The sequence below is a fragment of the Anoplopoma fimbria genome, chromosome 8, assembly GCF_027596085.1.
Source record: "Anoplopoma fimbria isolate UVic2021 breed Golden Eagle Sablefish chromosome 8, Afim_UVic_2022, whole genome shotgun sequence".
NCBI classification, from domain to species: Eukaryota; Metazoa; Chordata; class Actinopteri; order Perciformes; family Anoplopomatidae; genus Anoplopoma; species Anoplopoma fimbria.
Window position 1 is genome coordinate 377,355 of NC_072456.1, and position 15,000 is coordinate 392,354.

At 43.5% G+C, this 15,000-nt stretch overlaps 3 protein-coding genes across 3 annotated transcripts in view; 1 reads left to right on the plus strand and 2 right to left on the minus strand.

Moving 5' to 3' along the window:
• Window positions 1–4,739: 4,739 nt before the first annotated feature.
• On the minus strand, window positions 4,740–6,600 carry magoh (mago homolog, exon junction complex subunit). The gene is made up of 5 exons (XM_054602363.1): window positions 6,417–6,600; window positions 5,978–6,036; window positions 5,456–5,566; window positions 5,049–5,131; window positions 4,740–4,959 (listed from the first exon to the last, which is right to left on the minus strand). Exons 1-5 carry the CDS (start codon window positions 6,505–6,507, stop codon window positions 4,860–4,862), a joined length of 444 nt encoding a protein of 147 aa, XP_054458338.1. The 5' UTR covers window positions 6,508–6,600; the 3' UTR covers window positions 4,740–4,859.
• Window positions 6,601–6,871: 271 nt separating this feature from the next.
• Window positions 6,872–9,409, plus strand: aatf (apoptosis antagonizing transcription factor). Its single transcript, XM_054602361.1, has one exon. The coding sequence runs from the start codon at window positions 6,962–6,964 to the stop codon at window positions 8,624–8,626; it is 1,665 nt and encodes a 554-aa protein (XP_054458336.1). The 5' UTR covers window positions 6,872–6,961; the 3' UTR covers window positions 8,627–9,409.
• Window positions 9,410–10,522: 1,113 nt separating this feature from the next.
• Window positions 10,523–15,000, minus strand: part of LOC129094267 (uridine-cytidine kinase 2-A-like) — a 5,785-nt gene continuing 1,307 nt past the window's right edge. The window contains exons 2-7 of the mRNA XM_054602362.1: window positions 14,717–14,876; window positions 14,357–14,453; window positions 13,855–13,997; window positions 13,393–13,490; window positions 13,234–13,282; window positions 10,523–11,699 (exon numbers count right to left, since the gene is read on the minus strand). Coding sequence (XP_054458337.1) covers window positions 11,563–11,699; window positions 13,234–13,282; window positions 13,393–13,490; window positions 13,855–13,997; window positions 14,357–14,453; window positions 14,717–14,876 — 684 coding nt within the window. The 3' untranslated portion in view covers window positions 10,523–11,562. The remainder of the gene's footprint in view (window positions 11,700–13,233; window positions 13,283–13,392; window positions 13,491–13,854; window positions 13,998–14,356; window positions 14,454–14,716; window positions 14,877–15,000) is intronic.

Here is a 15,000-nt window from a genome sequence, read left to right on the forward strand (position 1 = left end):
ATATAACATTAACATTCAACAATTAGAGTACAGTAGAAGGGCTAGCAGCAGTTTAAGTGTGAATAGAGAATAAGTTAAAAAGAAATGTTAAGGATAAGTTAAAAGTTTTTAAAATTGTGCAAATATATATCTATGAAGTGAAATGTATGAGTGGGGGAGCAGGGAGTAGGTGGAGGTGGCAACTGTTCAGAGGTTCAGTGTTTCTGATTCAGAAGCCTTACAGCCAGGGGGAAAAATCTATTTGTGAGTCTGGTAGTCAGTGTTCGGATGCTCCGGTAGCGTCTACCAGACGGCAGCAATGAGAACAGTCCATAGCCTGGGTGGCTGTTGTCCTTTAGAATCTTTTTTGCTTTCCTCAGGCATCTACTGTTGTAGATGCCTTGCACGGAGGGGAGATGGCTGCCGGTGATACGCTCCGCTGTCTTCACCACCCTCTGCAGGGCCTTGCTGTCGGCAGCGGAGCAGCTACCATACCAGGCAGTGATGCAGCCTGAGAGGATGCTCTCAATGGTGCATCTGTAAAAGTTTGTTAAAGTTTTTGAAGACATGCCAAACTTCTTGAGTCTCCTCAAGAAGTATAGCCGCTTCTGTGCACTTTTGACTGCTGAGCCTGCCTGCATGGACCAGGTTAGGTCATCCTTGATGTACACACCGAGGAATTTGAAGTTGGAGACTCTCTCCACTTCAGCTCCCTCGATGTGTATGGGGTCCTGACCCCCCCTCTGCAGCTTCCTGAAATCCACGATCATCTCCTTGGTTTTGCAGACGTTGAGAGACAGGTTGTTGTCTTGGCACCATTCTGCCAAGACCCTTACCTCATCTCTATAGGCGGTCTCATCGTTGTTAGAGATGAGACCCAGGATGGTAGTGTCGTCTGCAAACTTCAGGATGATGTTGGAACTGTGTGTTGCCACACAGTCATGCGTGTACAGGGAGTACAGGAGGGGTCTGAGTACGCAGCCCTGGGGCCCCGGTACTCCGGGTCAGTGAGGAGGAGGTGTGGTTGCCCATTTTCACCACCTGGGGTCTGCTCGTCAGGAAGTCCAGGATCCAGTTGCACAGGGGTGTTTTAAGACCCAGGCCCCTGAGCTTCGGGACGAGCTTGGCAGGCACAATAGTGTTGAATGCTGAGCTGTAGTCCACAAACAGCATCCTCACATATGTGTTGCTCTTTTCCAGGTGGGAGAGGGTGGCGTGTGTAGCTAGGGCAATGGCATCGTCTGTTGATCGGTTTGGACGGTATGCAAACTGAAAGGGGTCCAGGGTGTTGGGAAGGGTAGAGCAGATGTGGGTTCTGACCAGCCGCTCAAAGCACTTCATAATTGTGGAGGTCAGTGCTACAGGGCGGTAGTCATTCAAGCAGGTTACTGATGTTTTCTTTGGTATGGGGATGATGGTGGCCTGCTTGAAGCAGGTGGGGACTTCAGACAGATGCAGTGATAAGTTGAATATGGAGGTGAATACTTCCGCAAGCTGGTCAGCGCACCCCCTGAGGACGCGGCCTGGGACTCCATCGGGCCCCGATGACTTCCGGGGGGTTCACCCTTTGGAGCTCTCGCCTCACGTCAGCCACGGTCAGGGACAGAGTGTAGTCGTCCTGGTCCTCGGCCAGTCTTGCTGAAGGAAGGGGGTTGGTTGCCTCAAACCTTCCGTAAAAGGTGTTGAGGTCGTCAGGGAGAGAGGCGGCAGGCTGATCATCACTGCTATTTCTCCCTTTATAGCCAGTGATGTGTCGCAGGCCACCCCACAGGCGTCGGGGGTCAGAGCTGAGGTAGGTGGACTCCAGCTTGTCCCTATATTCTCTCTTTGCATCTCTGATGGCCGTCCGCAGGTCACATCTGGACTTCCCCAAAGCCTCCTGGTCACCAGAGTTAAAGGCAGAGGACCGTGCTTTGAGCTTAGCACGGACATTACCATTCACCCAGGGCTTTTGGTTTGGGAAGGTCTTAACACTGACCCTAGGTACGACATCATCAATGCATTTGGAGATGTATGAGGAGACAGAGTCTGTGTATTCATTGATGTCCCCATCAGCTGCAACAAAGACGTACTCACACGTGTGGTGCGCCGAGAGGATGGTCGCACTGACAATGGCTCCGCATGCACTACGCAGCTTTATGTTTATAATTGTTTTTATTGTTAGTTTTTTTGTACGTACTGCACTGTCGCTCATTCAGTATGATCGACTGGCACTTTTGGAAATTCGTTCGTCACTTAAAACGGAGTTTTACTCAACTTACCGGAGTGCTTGCTGTGACTCCTTTGTCTTACCGCCGGTATGCCTACCAATACGCCGACGGAGGAGAAAGAAGAGAGGCAAGCGAGCCGGCATCCTGTGCAGATCTCGGACGAGATACTGCAACCCACCGCTTCCAAGCATTCTACTAGCGAATGTGCAATCTTTGGACAATAAACTGGACGAGCTACACGCACGGATTGACTTCCAGCGGGACATTGCAAACTGTTGTGTACTGGCGTTTACCGAGACCTGGCTGGATCCTATGGTGCCTGACTCTGCCGTCACTCCGACCGGCTTCTCCATCTACCGGTAGGACAGGACTTCCGAGTCAGGTAAAAGAAGGGGAGGAGGGGTATGCTTGATGGTTAACTCTCGCTGGGGCTCGGATGTTGCTGCACTTTCAGCACACTGCTCACCAGACCTGGAGCTGTTATCGATTAAAGTTCGCCCCTTCTACCTCCCACGGGAATTCAGCTCCGTTATTGTCACAGCAGTATACATTCCACCGCAGGCGGACAAAACGTGCGCGTTAGAGGAACTTTACGGAGTAATTAATGGACTTGAGGACGCTCACCCTGAGGCGGTTTCTATTGTTGTTGGAGACTTCAATAGGACCAATATGAGGAAAGTTTTACCGAAGTACTATCAACACAAACTTTCCTACCCGGGGTGATCAGATTCTGGACCATTGCTACTCACAGATTCGAAACTGTTACAAACCCCTCCCCCGCACCGCTTTCGGAAAATCGGATCACACCTCCATTATGCTTATCCCTACCTACAGACAGCGCCTAAAACAGGAAAAACCGGTTTCTAGGGCAGTTCAACGCTGGAGTGCTGAAGCCATTAGCACTCTGCAGGACTGCTTTGACACAACAGACTGGCAGATGTTCTTTGTTGCAGCTGCTGCAGACTTGTTCCGAAGCCACTCCTTTGTTATTTTAGCTGTGTGCTTCGGGTCATTGTCTTGTTGGAAGGTGAACCTTCGGCCCAGTCTGAGGTCCTGAGCACTCTGGAGGAGGTTTTCTTCCAGGATATCTCTGTACTTGGCCGCATTCATCTTTCCTTCAATTGCAACCAGTCGTCCTGTCCCTGCAGCTGAAAAACACCCCCATAGCATGATGCTGCCACCACCATGTTTCACTGTTGGGATTGTATTGGGCAGGTGATGAGCAGTGCCTGGTTTTCTCCACACATACCGCTTAGAATTAACGCCAAAAAGTTCAATCTTATTTCTCATAGTTTGGGAGTCCTCCATGTGTTTTTTGGCAAACTCTATGCGGGCTTTCATATGTCTTGCACTGAGGAGAGGCTTCCGTCGGGCCACTCTGCCATAAAGCCCCGACTGGTGGAGGGCTGCAGTGATAGTTGACTTTGTGGAACTTTCTCCCATCTCCCTACTGCATCTCTGGAGCTCAGCCACAGTGATCTTTGGGTTCTTCTTTACCTCTCTCACCAAGGCTCTTCTCCCACGATTGCTCAGTTTGGCTGGACAGCCAGGTCTAGGAAGAGTTCTGGTCATCCCATACTTCTTCCATTTAAGGATTATGGAGGCCACTGTGCTCTTAGGAACCTTGAGTGCTGCAGAAATTCTTTTGTAACCTTGGCCAGATCTGTGCCTTGCCACAATTCTGTCTCTGAGCTCCTTGGGCAGTTCCTTCGACCTCATGATTCTCATTTGTTCTGACGTGCACTGTGAGCTGTAAGGTCTTATATAGACAGGTGTGTGCCTTTCCTAATCAAGTCCAATCAGTTTAATTAAACACAGCTGGACTCCAATGAAGGAGTAGAACCATCTCAAGGAGGATCAGAAGAAATGGACAGCATGTGAGTTAAATATGAGTGTCACAGCAAAGGGTCTGAATACTTATGACCATGTGATATTTCAGTTTTTCTTTTTTAATAAATTTGCATATATATATACGTATATACATGTATATATAAATACATACACATATATATACGTATATACATGTATATATAAATACATACATGTATATATAAATACATACATGTATATCTATAAATACATACATATACACACACATACATACTTATACACATGTAGTGTATTTTGTGTTTTAGAGTTACATTATGCAGTGACAGTTGAAAAGATTCAAATAATATTATTCATGCGGCAGGTCTTCGCAGATGTAGAATTTAAAATACAGATTAGAATATGAAGTCAGCTTCTGTGTCTTATCAAAATGTGAATTCATCAGCACATTTACTGTTTGTCACTGTAATACTTTCAGTTTAAATTGTCATAATTGTCATTTAAAGCCTGTTGATGCGTTTGAATATATTTTTGAAATAAAACCTAATTTAATCCCATTTGCTCTATTATTCCATTGATGTTTGTGTTGCATAAACAATCTTCCCATTTAGAATTTATATTTTATTAAAAAGCATACACTAGAATTTAATATAAAAGATATGCTATAAAATTCTCAATAAAAGGATAAGCCAAAGGACAGTTGTAATGAGTTATTACGAGTAGTACATTTTTCTGACCCTTTATTTAAAATAAAAAAAACGTCCACCCAAAGCAAATGTACAAATGCGGTAGTACAACTACAGAAACATTACCTAAATCAATTAAAACAAGCAAATTCCACATTTAGATTGGCTTGATCTTGAAGTGTAGGCCGATGAGACTGAATACAAGACATTTCAGATCTTGCACCAGGTAGTAGAACACGCGAAGACCTTCGGGGTCCCTGGAACACAGTGCAATTTTGAAAGTGAAGCCTTTTTTTCCTCACTGACAAAATATACAGTTTATCCCACTACTGAATAAATTACTCACTTTGACTGGTTGACGTCAATCAAAGAGCCAATTTTGGAAGTTGTGAATGAAATGTGCTCGTCTCCAATGACGATCTCCAGCTCCTGTTAAAATTAGGACAAAGACAGTCATGTGATTTTAAAAGGCTTCAAGATGTTTTCAGTCAAATCCATCGATGCAGAGTTTATTTACTACAGTGCCAGAGTTGACAAAATCTGTGACGTGTCAGACTCCATGTCCATGTGATCACGATGTAAAACAAATATATATATAAATTGGTTGACAAATATTTAAAAGGTTGAGTGCTCTGCATGTGTCTTAGTAAATTGTGACCCTATTAAAAAATATCAGGTAATAAAAAAAAAAAAATAGAATACATAACTGGAGAGAAAATAATCTGTTCACCGATGATGAATTAAATCACAAACCTGTCTGCCAACTCTGTCAGGAGGCGGCCAGAGTGCATCATCTTCCTTGGTGATCTCACTGTCATCAATGATCCTCTTAAGCTCCTCCATCACACTTTTGTGTACATATGCCTGGGTTGGTTAACAGAACGAAATTGGACAAGGTAACTCTTTGTCAATGCGTGGAGCTGGGCCATACATTTATAAACACAGATCTGATGTGAGAATATGACATATACATCTGAGATACTGGTTACCTTGATATCAATACCTGAATTATATGTTATATACTGTGTTTTGACTGAAAAACAATTAATCTTTCTGCTTGGTCGACCATCAATATCAAGCCTTTTAATGAATGACCACAACACCAACCCCTAGTTACATAAAATGTCGCATGAAAGCACCTTAAAAACACATGATATCTTTCAATTCAGACAAAGATGTGGTTCTTGTGTGGACGGTGCCACCATACAGTGTCAGTGGACGACAATGAAAGAAAGCATGGACTTAAGGGTAACGTGTTTATAAACACTAACTTACCTCTTTCCTGATCATGACGTCATTTTTGTAGTTGCTGTTGTTTGCGTACCTCAATTTACCTGCAAGAAAACGTTCAATTAACTGTAAAAACTGTGAAACAATGCAACGCTTTTAAACAAAACTCAGTTATGTTTCCTCGTCCCTGCAGGCCGCATGGCGCTCAGACCTCAGGGACGTTTCTCCAAATACCACTGCATTTATAAAACACGTGTCTGGCCGGATCCAATCAGTCAAGACATTAACTATTTGCATTCAAGTTGCAATACAGGTGTAACAAAATGAATAATGTGGGGCTCGCAACTGGTCCAGAGTGCGCTGCGGCCTAGCCGTGGCTAGCAGCGTTAGCCACCGGGCTAGCAGCGTTAGCCACCGGGCTAGCAGCGTTAGCCGAGACGCAACTCAGACATTTGCACTAACGTCTCCACCAGACTGGACTCACCGTCGGGTCTGAACTCAAATTCCAGAAACTCGTGTCCAAACTTTCCTTTGTGCCCAACATAATATCTCAGATAGAAGTCACTTGTTGACATCTTCGCTCTGCAGAAAGTCTCTCTCTCTCTCTCTCTCTCTCTCTCTGTCTCTGTCTCTCTCTCTCGCTAACACAACTCAAACAGCAGGAAGTCGTGCGCCTCGCCACCGGTGTGCGCCTGCGCAGATGGTCGCGGGCTGGTGAGACTTTGATGCCCCGTAAATTGTCTCTCAGGAAGTGCTTACTATTCTTTGGATTTACTATCACTAAAATAACCCCCATTGAACCCTCTCCTTCAAAATTGCAACATTTCTAATAATCTCTTTTTTTGTTGTTTTTAGTCAGATAACTTGTGGATCCAAATTCCCTCTGGAAGGAGAGGTTCTGCCTGAAAAAGACTACACTCAGGGATTAGGGCAGACGGGTTATGGCTCGTCGCATATTACTGACGTCATCGCTTCCCTCACCAAGAACCTACCCTCACACGTGTGGTGGTTGTCGCTCACTGTTTGTCCATGGCAGGCTCCTTTTCTCTTGAGCTTGAGGATTTGTTGAATCCTTTGCCCAAATTTGCTGATCCAGAGGATGACGAAGACGAGGCGACCAAAGCAAAAGTGACAGAGAGATTCAACGAGCACCAGGATGAAGATGGGGTCGGTCTCAGTGCCCTGCGGAAGCACAACACATCCCTGCTCTCAGAAACGGACAGGCGGTATGTGGGGAGGACAGTCTCTCGTAAACAGCTGCTGTTGGATATTGAGGCATCTGGTGAGGAGGAGGAGGAGGAGGAGGAGGAGGATGACCTGGAGGAGGGTAGCATAGGAGAGCAAGAAGAAGTAGATCCTATGGGAGATGAGGGAGCCGCTGATGATGATGATGATTTAGAAAATGATTTCGAAGATGAGGAGGAGTCTGTGGGCAGTGATGCACAACAAGATGCTAAGCTGGTGTCTAAGACAAAAGGTGCAGACACGACCCTTCTTTCGGGAGTGAACTACCGCAAACTGACAGAGGACATGGACGACCTGGGTGTGAGTGAAGAGGATGGTGATGATGACAGCAGTGGGGAGGAGAGCGAAGGCAGTGATGATGATGAGGACGACAACAATGACGAAGATGGCGTGGATGAGGGAACTGTCCACACATTTTCTCAAGAGAAAGTAGACAAGGAAGTTGAGAAAGGGAAGGCTGTGAAGGACCAGCTGGCCCTGTGGGACCAATTGCTCGAGGGTCGAATCAAAATCCAGAAAGCTCTGGTGACTGCCAACCAGCTTCCACAGACGCAGACCTTCCAAAAGTTCAAGAAGAGGGGTGGAGACGAACTTGCGGGGGAGCTGAAAAACACCCACAAAGCATTGAAGGCTCTTCAAAGATCCCTGCTGGAGCTGCATGATCAGCTGCTGTACCAGCATGCAGACACGAGAACCATTGCTCAGGGGAAGATAGAAGCTCAGGGTGAAGACGAGGAAATAAACAGTGATGAGAATGAGGACGAAGAGGCGTCCGCGCAGGAGGTCGGAGCGCCTAAGCGAAAACTGGAGATGGCAGAATATCCGGACTTCATGGCCAAACGCTTTGCCGCTTTCCAGCCTTACCGTGACACCACGTTGCAAAAGTGGCATGACAAAACCAGACTGATTATGGGCAAAGGCAGCAAGGGCTTCGGTGCATTCGACAGAAACATTTTGACCCAGGTGGAGCAGGTGCTGATGGACAATGAGAGGCTGGTTCGGCGCACCCAGACCCGACGCTCTGAATACAGAGTCCTGGGGAAAAAAGAGGACGCCGCTCTCACTTCCGAAACCGTCTCCACAGAGGGAGAGGAGCTGGAGCAACAGCTGAAAGCAAACATGCATCTAAAGGATCTGGACGAGAATATCTTTGATGACGATGATTTCTACCACCAGCTGCTAAGAGAGCTGATTGAGCGCAAGACGAGTGCAGCGGACCCCAATGACCAGGTTGCTATGGGCAGGCAGTGGCTAGCCATCCAGAAGTTGCGCAGCAAGATCAAGAAGAAGGTAGATACCAAAGCCAGCAAGGGGCGTAAAGTCAGATTCCACATCCACAGCAAGCTGGTCAATTTCATGGCTCCTATTGACCACAGCTCAGTGAGTGACGAGGCACGCAGCGAGCTGTATCGTGGCCTCTTTGGTCAGAACTCCACAGTCAGGGAGTGATGTGTAGAGGGTACTCGGGAGGAGCACCTACCTAAGTGCCAGGATGTAAACAAAGCAGTGCCTTTTCTTTCTTTCTTTTTTTTTATATACAAACCTCAAATGATGCTGAGCAAGGACAGAGAGTGGGCCTGCTCTCTGTCAGGAGAAGTTCTTCTGTGACTTGACAGACTATGGACTTGTATGGCGCATACAGTTCCCTCATAAATACCAAGTGGAATTTTCAGTATGTGTTGTTTCCACAACAAACAAAATGCATATTGTGTTGAGTGGATTTGAAGGAAGAAAATTAATGTAAATTTTTCTTCTGTCACCAAGTCTCATTATTCAAGTAAAATGTGTACAAATTATACCTTTTTTTTTTTTTCAATCAAACTGCTTACGGTATACTTGTCTTAGTAGTTTACAGTTTTTTCCAGTTAGTACAAGAAATCAACCTGCTTCACTGCTTTATACTAACAGAGTGGAACAATACTTGCATCGTAAAACTGCAATTTCAGAATGTCACTGGCAATAAAATTCAGACAAACGGCAAACTACTTTGCCACAAAAAGTATTTTTTTTTGTGAGATGATTCACAATACGTAAATAAAGTAAATAAAGAAAACTAATTCCAGTTCCAGCTTCTTTTCTATATGTGGATCGCATTGTGGGAGAATAACATTTATCAACAGCACACTCAAAATCAAGGCTGCGTAGTACGTACTCCAGCTGCCCTTACAAAGTGCACTGTGGCATGCATGCAGTATGCACACAATTTGGACACACTACTTCCTCATAACATTGCACCATGAACTTTGACCCTCTTGCTCATATAAGCCTTGTGCTCCATTAGGCTACATTTCAATAAGCTATCATCAGGCTGTCATCTGTCTATGGGACTCAGTCAATGTGATGTTTAGTCCCGTGCGCAGATGATTGTGGGTCAGAATAGCCAGAAAAACATGCTGGCTTGCCTTCTGCAAAATGCCACCAGAACATACATGTAGGTCAAACATCCTCATATTTTTGGCATACTGCATTTTACATACTACATATTGGTACATAGTTGTTTTGCTGTAAAACTAAATAAGGCAGTGTGGGTATTAGAAAGCACCCCAAGTTTTTGTTTTTTGTTATGCATACTAGATGTATGATTCTACTTTATTTCCCCACTTTTACAGTGTGACCACACTTCAAAATGAAAACCTGCTTAGACTAAGTATGGATATGGGACATCGCTCTATACCTGTGACCTTGCATACATTGCAGGTTCGTAGCCGAAAATGTGGACCAGACACCTAAAAGGAGGTCTTGAAATTTATCTCAATATTTAGATTTTAAATTAGAAGTTGAACTTTATTTGCTGCAATTTTTCTTTATTTTCAAAATGAAGGTATAAATGTAATTCCGCCACACTGTCATTAATAAAACTGGTCGAGAAACAATGAGACATTCATGTACATTTAAGGTTTTCCAATAATAATCAAATTTAAATATATTGATTGAATAAAAATACTTCATAGGACATTTAATAGACATTTTGACTTATTATTTGCCACACTCAAATCACTTAACAAATGTTAATGTCAGCCTCCGACTTATAATTCTGAGTTATAGATTCCAGGAATTACCGACACTGAAAATATCTCAGACGTGGCAGCAAATGCACCACCACTTGCAATTACATCAAAACCAGCTCCAATATTATCATGAACACAATTAGTTCAGCTAACTTGAAGGAGCTAACCGGCTACAAGGTTAGCAGCCACACTGATCACCTTGGAATAATGCAAATTCACACAAAGGTAGAATGACTTCAGAGGCCTCAAAGTTTGCGACAGCCACATTTAGTAACGTATTAATAACTTAAAAGCATGTTAATTGTTTAACCTTTTCTAGGTATCTACAATATGGCACCAAGCATGTGGTATTTACCTTTTAATATGTAGCCAAGAGGAAAACAGCACATTGTCTTAAGAAATGTATATTTTTTAAATCAGATGCAAATGACATGTCAACTCAAGCAAACAAAGAGTACCTGAGAACTTTATCATGAAACAACACTCACAGTGCACATTGGGCATCTTGTACTTAGGCACATTTAAACATCTCAGTGCATTAAGAAACACCATTTTCAGAGTGTCTTTCAAATGAAACTTGCATACAAACGCATCTGAAGATTTAAGTTTATGGGAATCAAAAGAAAAATGAATACCTTGTGGTAATTTAATAACATCTTATTAAATGAGTTACAGTAACGTCAGTATCACATTGAAATAAAAATCAATTTGTCCACAAAGACAGTACGGAAAATGATCTTTGGTGATTTCATACATCAGATGGTTTGAGGTGGGAATCGGTTGTTTACATTGACCAATAACTAATTCAGTTTGTTAGATAAAGATGAGACAAAGCAACAAGACCCAAACAATTAGTAAAAAAAATTCAAAATCTTTTTGCACAAGTCAAATAAAAAAAAAAACCAGACAAGTTGCATTGATAAAGGGAAGTAGTCAGGTCACACGGTGCACCTTTTAACGGTAGTGAGACGAGGTAAGGCCGTGACTCTAAACAGCATGTCGCTTGATTGCATTTATTGTATGTTAAAGGCTATCAAGTGTTCTGAAATCTTATTTAGACACCATAACTGCTTCTGTTTCAACAGTGCTGTGGTAAAGGCAAGCAGCAATATCGAATTAAATCGCTAGTTAGCCCCTTTGATTCTCTCCCCATCCCTTATCTCATACAGTACACAAACCGAAGAGAAATATACAACTGAATATGCCTTTAAACTCAACAAAGGGATATTTTCCCTCAGATAATTTTTTTCAGTCCAAACTGAATCATATCAAAAGACAACTTTTGTGTCCCTGGAAATTAGTCTTGCCTTTTAAGCCATAACGTAGCGTACATTTGGCCCGGTGAGCCCTCATTCCTCTCTTCGGGGAGCGCTGCACTCAGTGGGGCCGACTGCTGGACTCCATGTTGGGCTGCTTCTTTGTCGTTCCATATCCATTTAGCCACCCGTTCAGCCGTTTGGTTAAACCGCCGTTTAGAATATCCTGGATGTGCTGAACTATAAGATTTATGGCAACTGTAGCAAGAAACAAAGAGATTGCGTGGTCAGGGTGAGCACCAGGTAGTGTGTCTTATGTATGACCATTACATTTGAGTCAAAGGTACACAGCTATCTTTGGAAAAACCCAGAAGGTTATTTGATAAAACTGCTGTTTCATCCACTGCATGTAAAGAAACCGAACATTTCCTGTCTGCTGGTCCACCACTTTGGTCCAGAATAAAATAATGTATCTTAACAACTGCTGGATTGATTGTCTTGAAATGTTGTACAGACAGTCACGGACCCCAGAAGACACATTTTGATGACAGTCTGACTTTTCCTCTAGCGCCACCATCAGGTTAAAATTTAAAGTTGTCCATTACTTTGTTTTTGACAAAATGCCAGCAAAACTCATGAAGTCCCAATCAGCCTTGGCTGATGTCATGGTAGCAACCTCTCAATCACAAGGTAGCCCGTCCCTAAAGCATACCCTGCTTTATCATCTATTTTACTCGCAAAGGGAACATCATTTACTAAATTATCCTCATGCTGTATGAAGAAGACTTAAAAACTAGCAATTGAGACCATAAACTCATGTTTACAATGTTTACTGAGATAAGTGAGTGGGAAGTAGGGTCATTTTCAAGTAGACTTCTTTACAGTCAGACCTATTTTTGCAACAGAAGTAGTCACCCCCTGATAGCCATTAGAGAGAATGCAAGTTTAAGGCACTTCTACATTTACTTCACTTTGCAGACTCGCAGCATGCTGCCCTTGTAGTCTGTAGACCTTCTGGACGGCACGGGGAAAACGAAGCGTGCATGACGAAATGTTGCTTTGGTGATGGAAAAAAATATAATAAATATCACAATTTTGTGTCTATTATTTTATGCAAATTTTGTAGTACTGCATGTAGCTATAAAAATTCAGCTTTTTCCTTTTAAACTTTCAAAACCTTCTCTTGTGAGCAAGCTATGTGACATCTGGTCGAACATTCCGTCGCGGAGGATGGCAATTGGTTAAAATTTTAACTCTGGAAGGCAGTGCAGTCTACCGTTACTTCTGCTGGTATTCTCTGCTAACCTCACCTAACTTTATGGTCCTGCTCTCGTTCATTAAAATGATATCCAGTTTGGAGTCTACAGTACCGTCTGCCTGATTCAATGTAAATGCAGCATAAGAACTGCCTTCAGTTCAAAGATTGCAGGGTATAATTGGATAGTTAGCTCTGTGACCTCAATGTAATGATAAAACAAAAGAGGCACAAACTGGCTAGGTCACAGTAGGTATCCTGCTTCAAGATATTAAGAATATACAGTATAGTTTTCATTTGCAGTTTCTTATGGATGGTTTTCAAAGTTCCTTTTGCAAATCAACAGAGAAAGCTGTTTTGTTCTCCCAGCAGCAGATGCTTTGGCTTCCTTAGTTTTGAGAACACAATTCCCAGCTCAGAGGCCAATAACAAACACAGCTGTGTCCTTTTTGATAACACTGTTAAGACTAGTGTCTCGAACATTTGGCTTTGATTTCCACATTATCATCTATGAGTTCCAAAAGCACAAATACTCACCGAGATTGTCAACTCCTCTCGGTATGATCACATCAGCATATTTCTTTGTCTGAAAACATAAATGAAAAGGACTAAAGGTTCGACCATGAGTCAAAGCCCAGGGGCACGGTCATGAAAATCAGTTGAGTAGTGTTATAGTACATGTAGAATAGCACTTACGGGCAGACAGAACTCCTCAAACGCAGGCTTTACAAAAGTAATGTACTGTGCCAGAACGCTTTCCAAGTCCCGTCCACGTTCAGTTATATCACGCAGCACTGGGGGAAGATAAGACCAGGGAAGAGTTATCTTTAACCAGTGGTTTGACATCCTGGGGGGAAAAAACGCTTCTTTGTAGAGTGTTAAGGTAGATGACTTGTGTTTCTACGGTAAATACAAGGCCTTTGCCACTTTATTTAACAAGACATAACATTTTCATGAGTGATTCTAAGAGTTTCTGGTAGGATTTTATTGCCTTTCTATAGAGCCAGTCTAGCAGTTTCATTCTGCCTTCAATCTTTGGGCCAAGCTGAGGTATAGTGCTGCCGTACTTCCCAAGATGTCCAATCGTCCATCTTCCACTTAGCATTTTGCCTCAAGCGTTTAGAAAAGGGAGGGAACTGCCGTGCTTGTTTGTCTCACCTCTTCGAGATAGACGTGTATCTGCGTCGGTGTCCACGAACAGCTTCATTTGGAAAAGGTCTCGGATCTCCTGAGAATAAAACGTCAGGATTCCCTCAAACAGCACCACATCAGCGGGGTACACCATCACCGTCTCTTCCTTCCTGCCATAAAAAAGACAAATAACATATAAACACAAGTGTGCCCATGGAACATTTGCTAAACCCAAGAGTGTTTTGAAGGGGGCTATAGTTTGTTGTATTGAACTCTTACTTTGTAAACAATGTTAGCACTGTAAGCTCTGTTAGCACAGTTAGCTGCGAGCTGCCGACTCAGCTGTCACCTTGTTGAGAGCCGCATCGGGGCCATAAATACGCTCTGAATTTTAAGCATTTAGCACTTTTAAAGTTAATGTCACTGCCGCATTCTGGTGCATTGGAGTCCTCTAATAGTTCCTTGGCTGAAACAAATATATGAAAATATGTTGTGTCTGTATGTGGCCTTATTGATAAGACTTGTTCACCTGGAATGGGAAACAAAGTCATAAACAGGGATGTGTACGGTTTTTCCCTCCTTGATGTCCCACAAAGTCGCAATTATGAGGTCATTGTCAAAGGCATCTATACAGAGGGAAAAAGAACAAAACATTTAAAATTATTTCTGCAGTAGGATTAAATATCACGAAACAAACTACACCACAAAAGGTCCTGAATCACATACAGATCACAAGCTGGAATCGCCTCTGAATAAACAAGGCAGACGTTTCCCAGCAGGTGACACATAGCTGTTTCAGGCCAGCAGGCGTCTGTTATTGATTAACCTGTTGCCAGATGATACAAGAACCCAAATGAGGCATGTGATGAGGTGATTAATATCAACACACCTGGGTGATCGAAGTTAAACTGGCCCTTGAGTGCCTTGGCCTTCTGCTCTGGGGTGAGGACCCTGTAGAAGCTGTCTTGGCTGAGGATGGCTACCTGCCGCTGGTGGTGGTCGATCTCGTTCTGGCCCAGCAGCTCCATGATCTTGCTGCATACCGACGACTAGTCACACAAGGAGAACAAAACAAGTGGCATGGCAAAAGGCTGGCTGCAAATTTGGATTGGCAGACAGACACACTCACAGACAGCCCCAAAACATAAGATTGCAGTTCACTTCACACTGAGA

Excerpts from the sequence above, each read along its gene's own strand:
- magoh (XM_054602363.1), bottom strand. The coding sequence starts at position 6,507 with ATGTCAACAAGTGACTTCTATCTGAGATATTATGTTGGGCACAAAGGA. Across the intron at positions 6,037-6,416 it reads ATTTGAGTTCAGACCCGACG|GTAAATTGAGGTACGCAAAC; the intron begins GTGAGTCCAGTC and ends GTTTTCTTGCAG. Across the intron at positions 5,132-5,455 it reads CTGACAGAGTTGGCAGACAG|GAGCTGGAGATCGTCATTGG; the intron begins GTTTGTGATTTA and ends TAATTTTAACAG.
- aatf (XM_054602361.1), top strand. The coding sequence starts at position 6,962 with ATGGCAGGCTCCTTTTCTCTTGAGCTTGAGGATTTGTTGAATCCTTTG.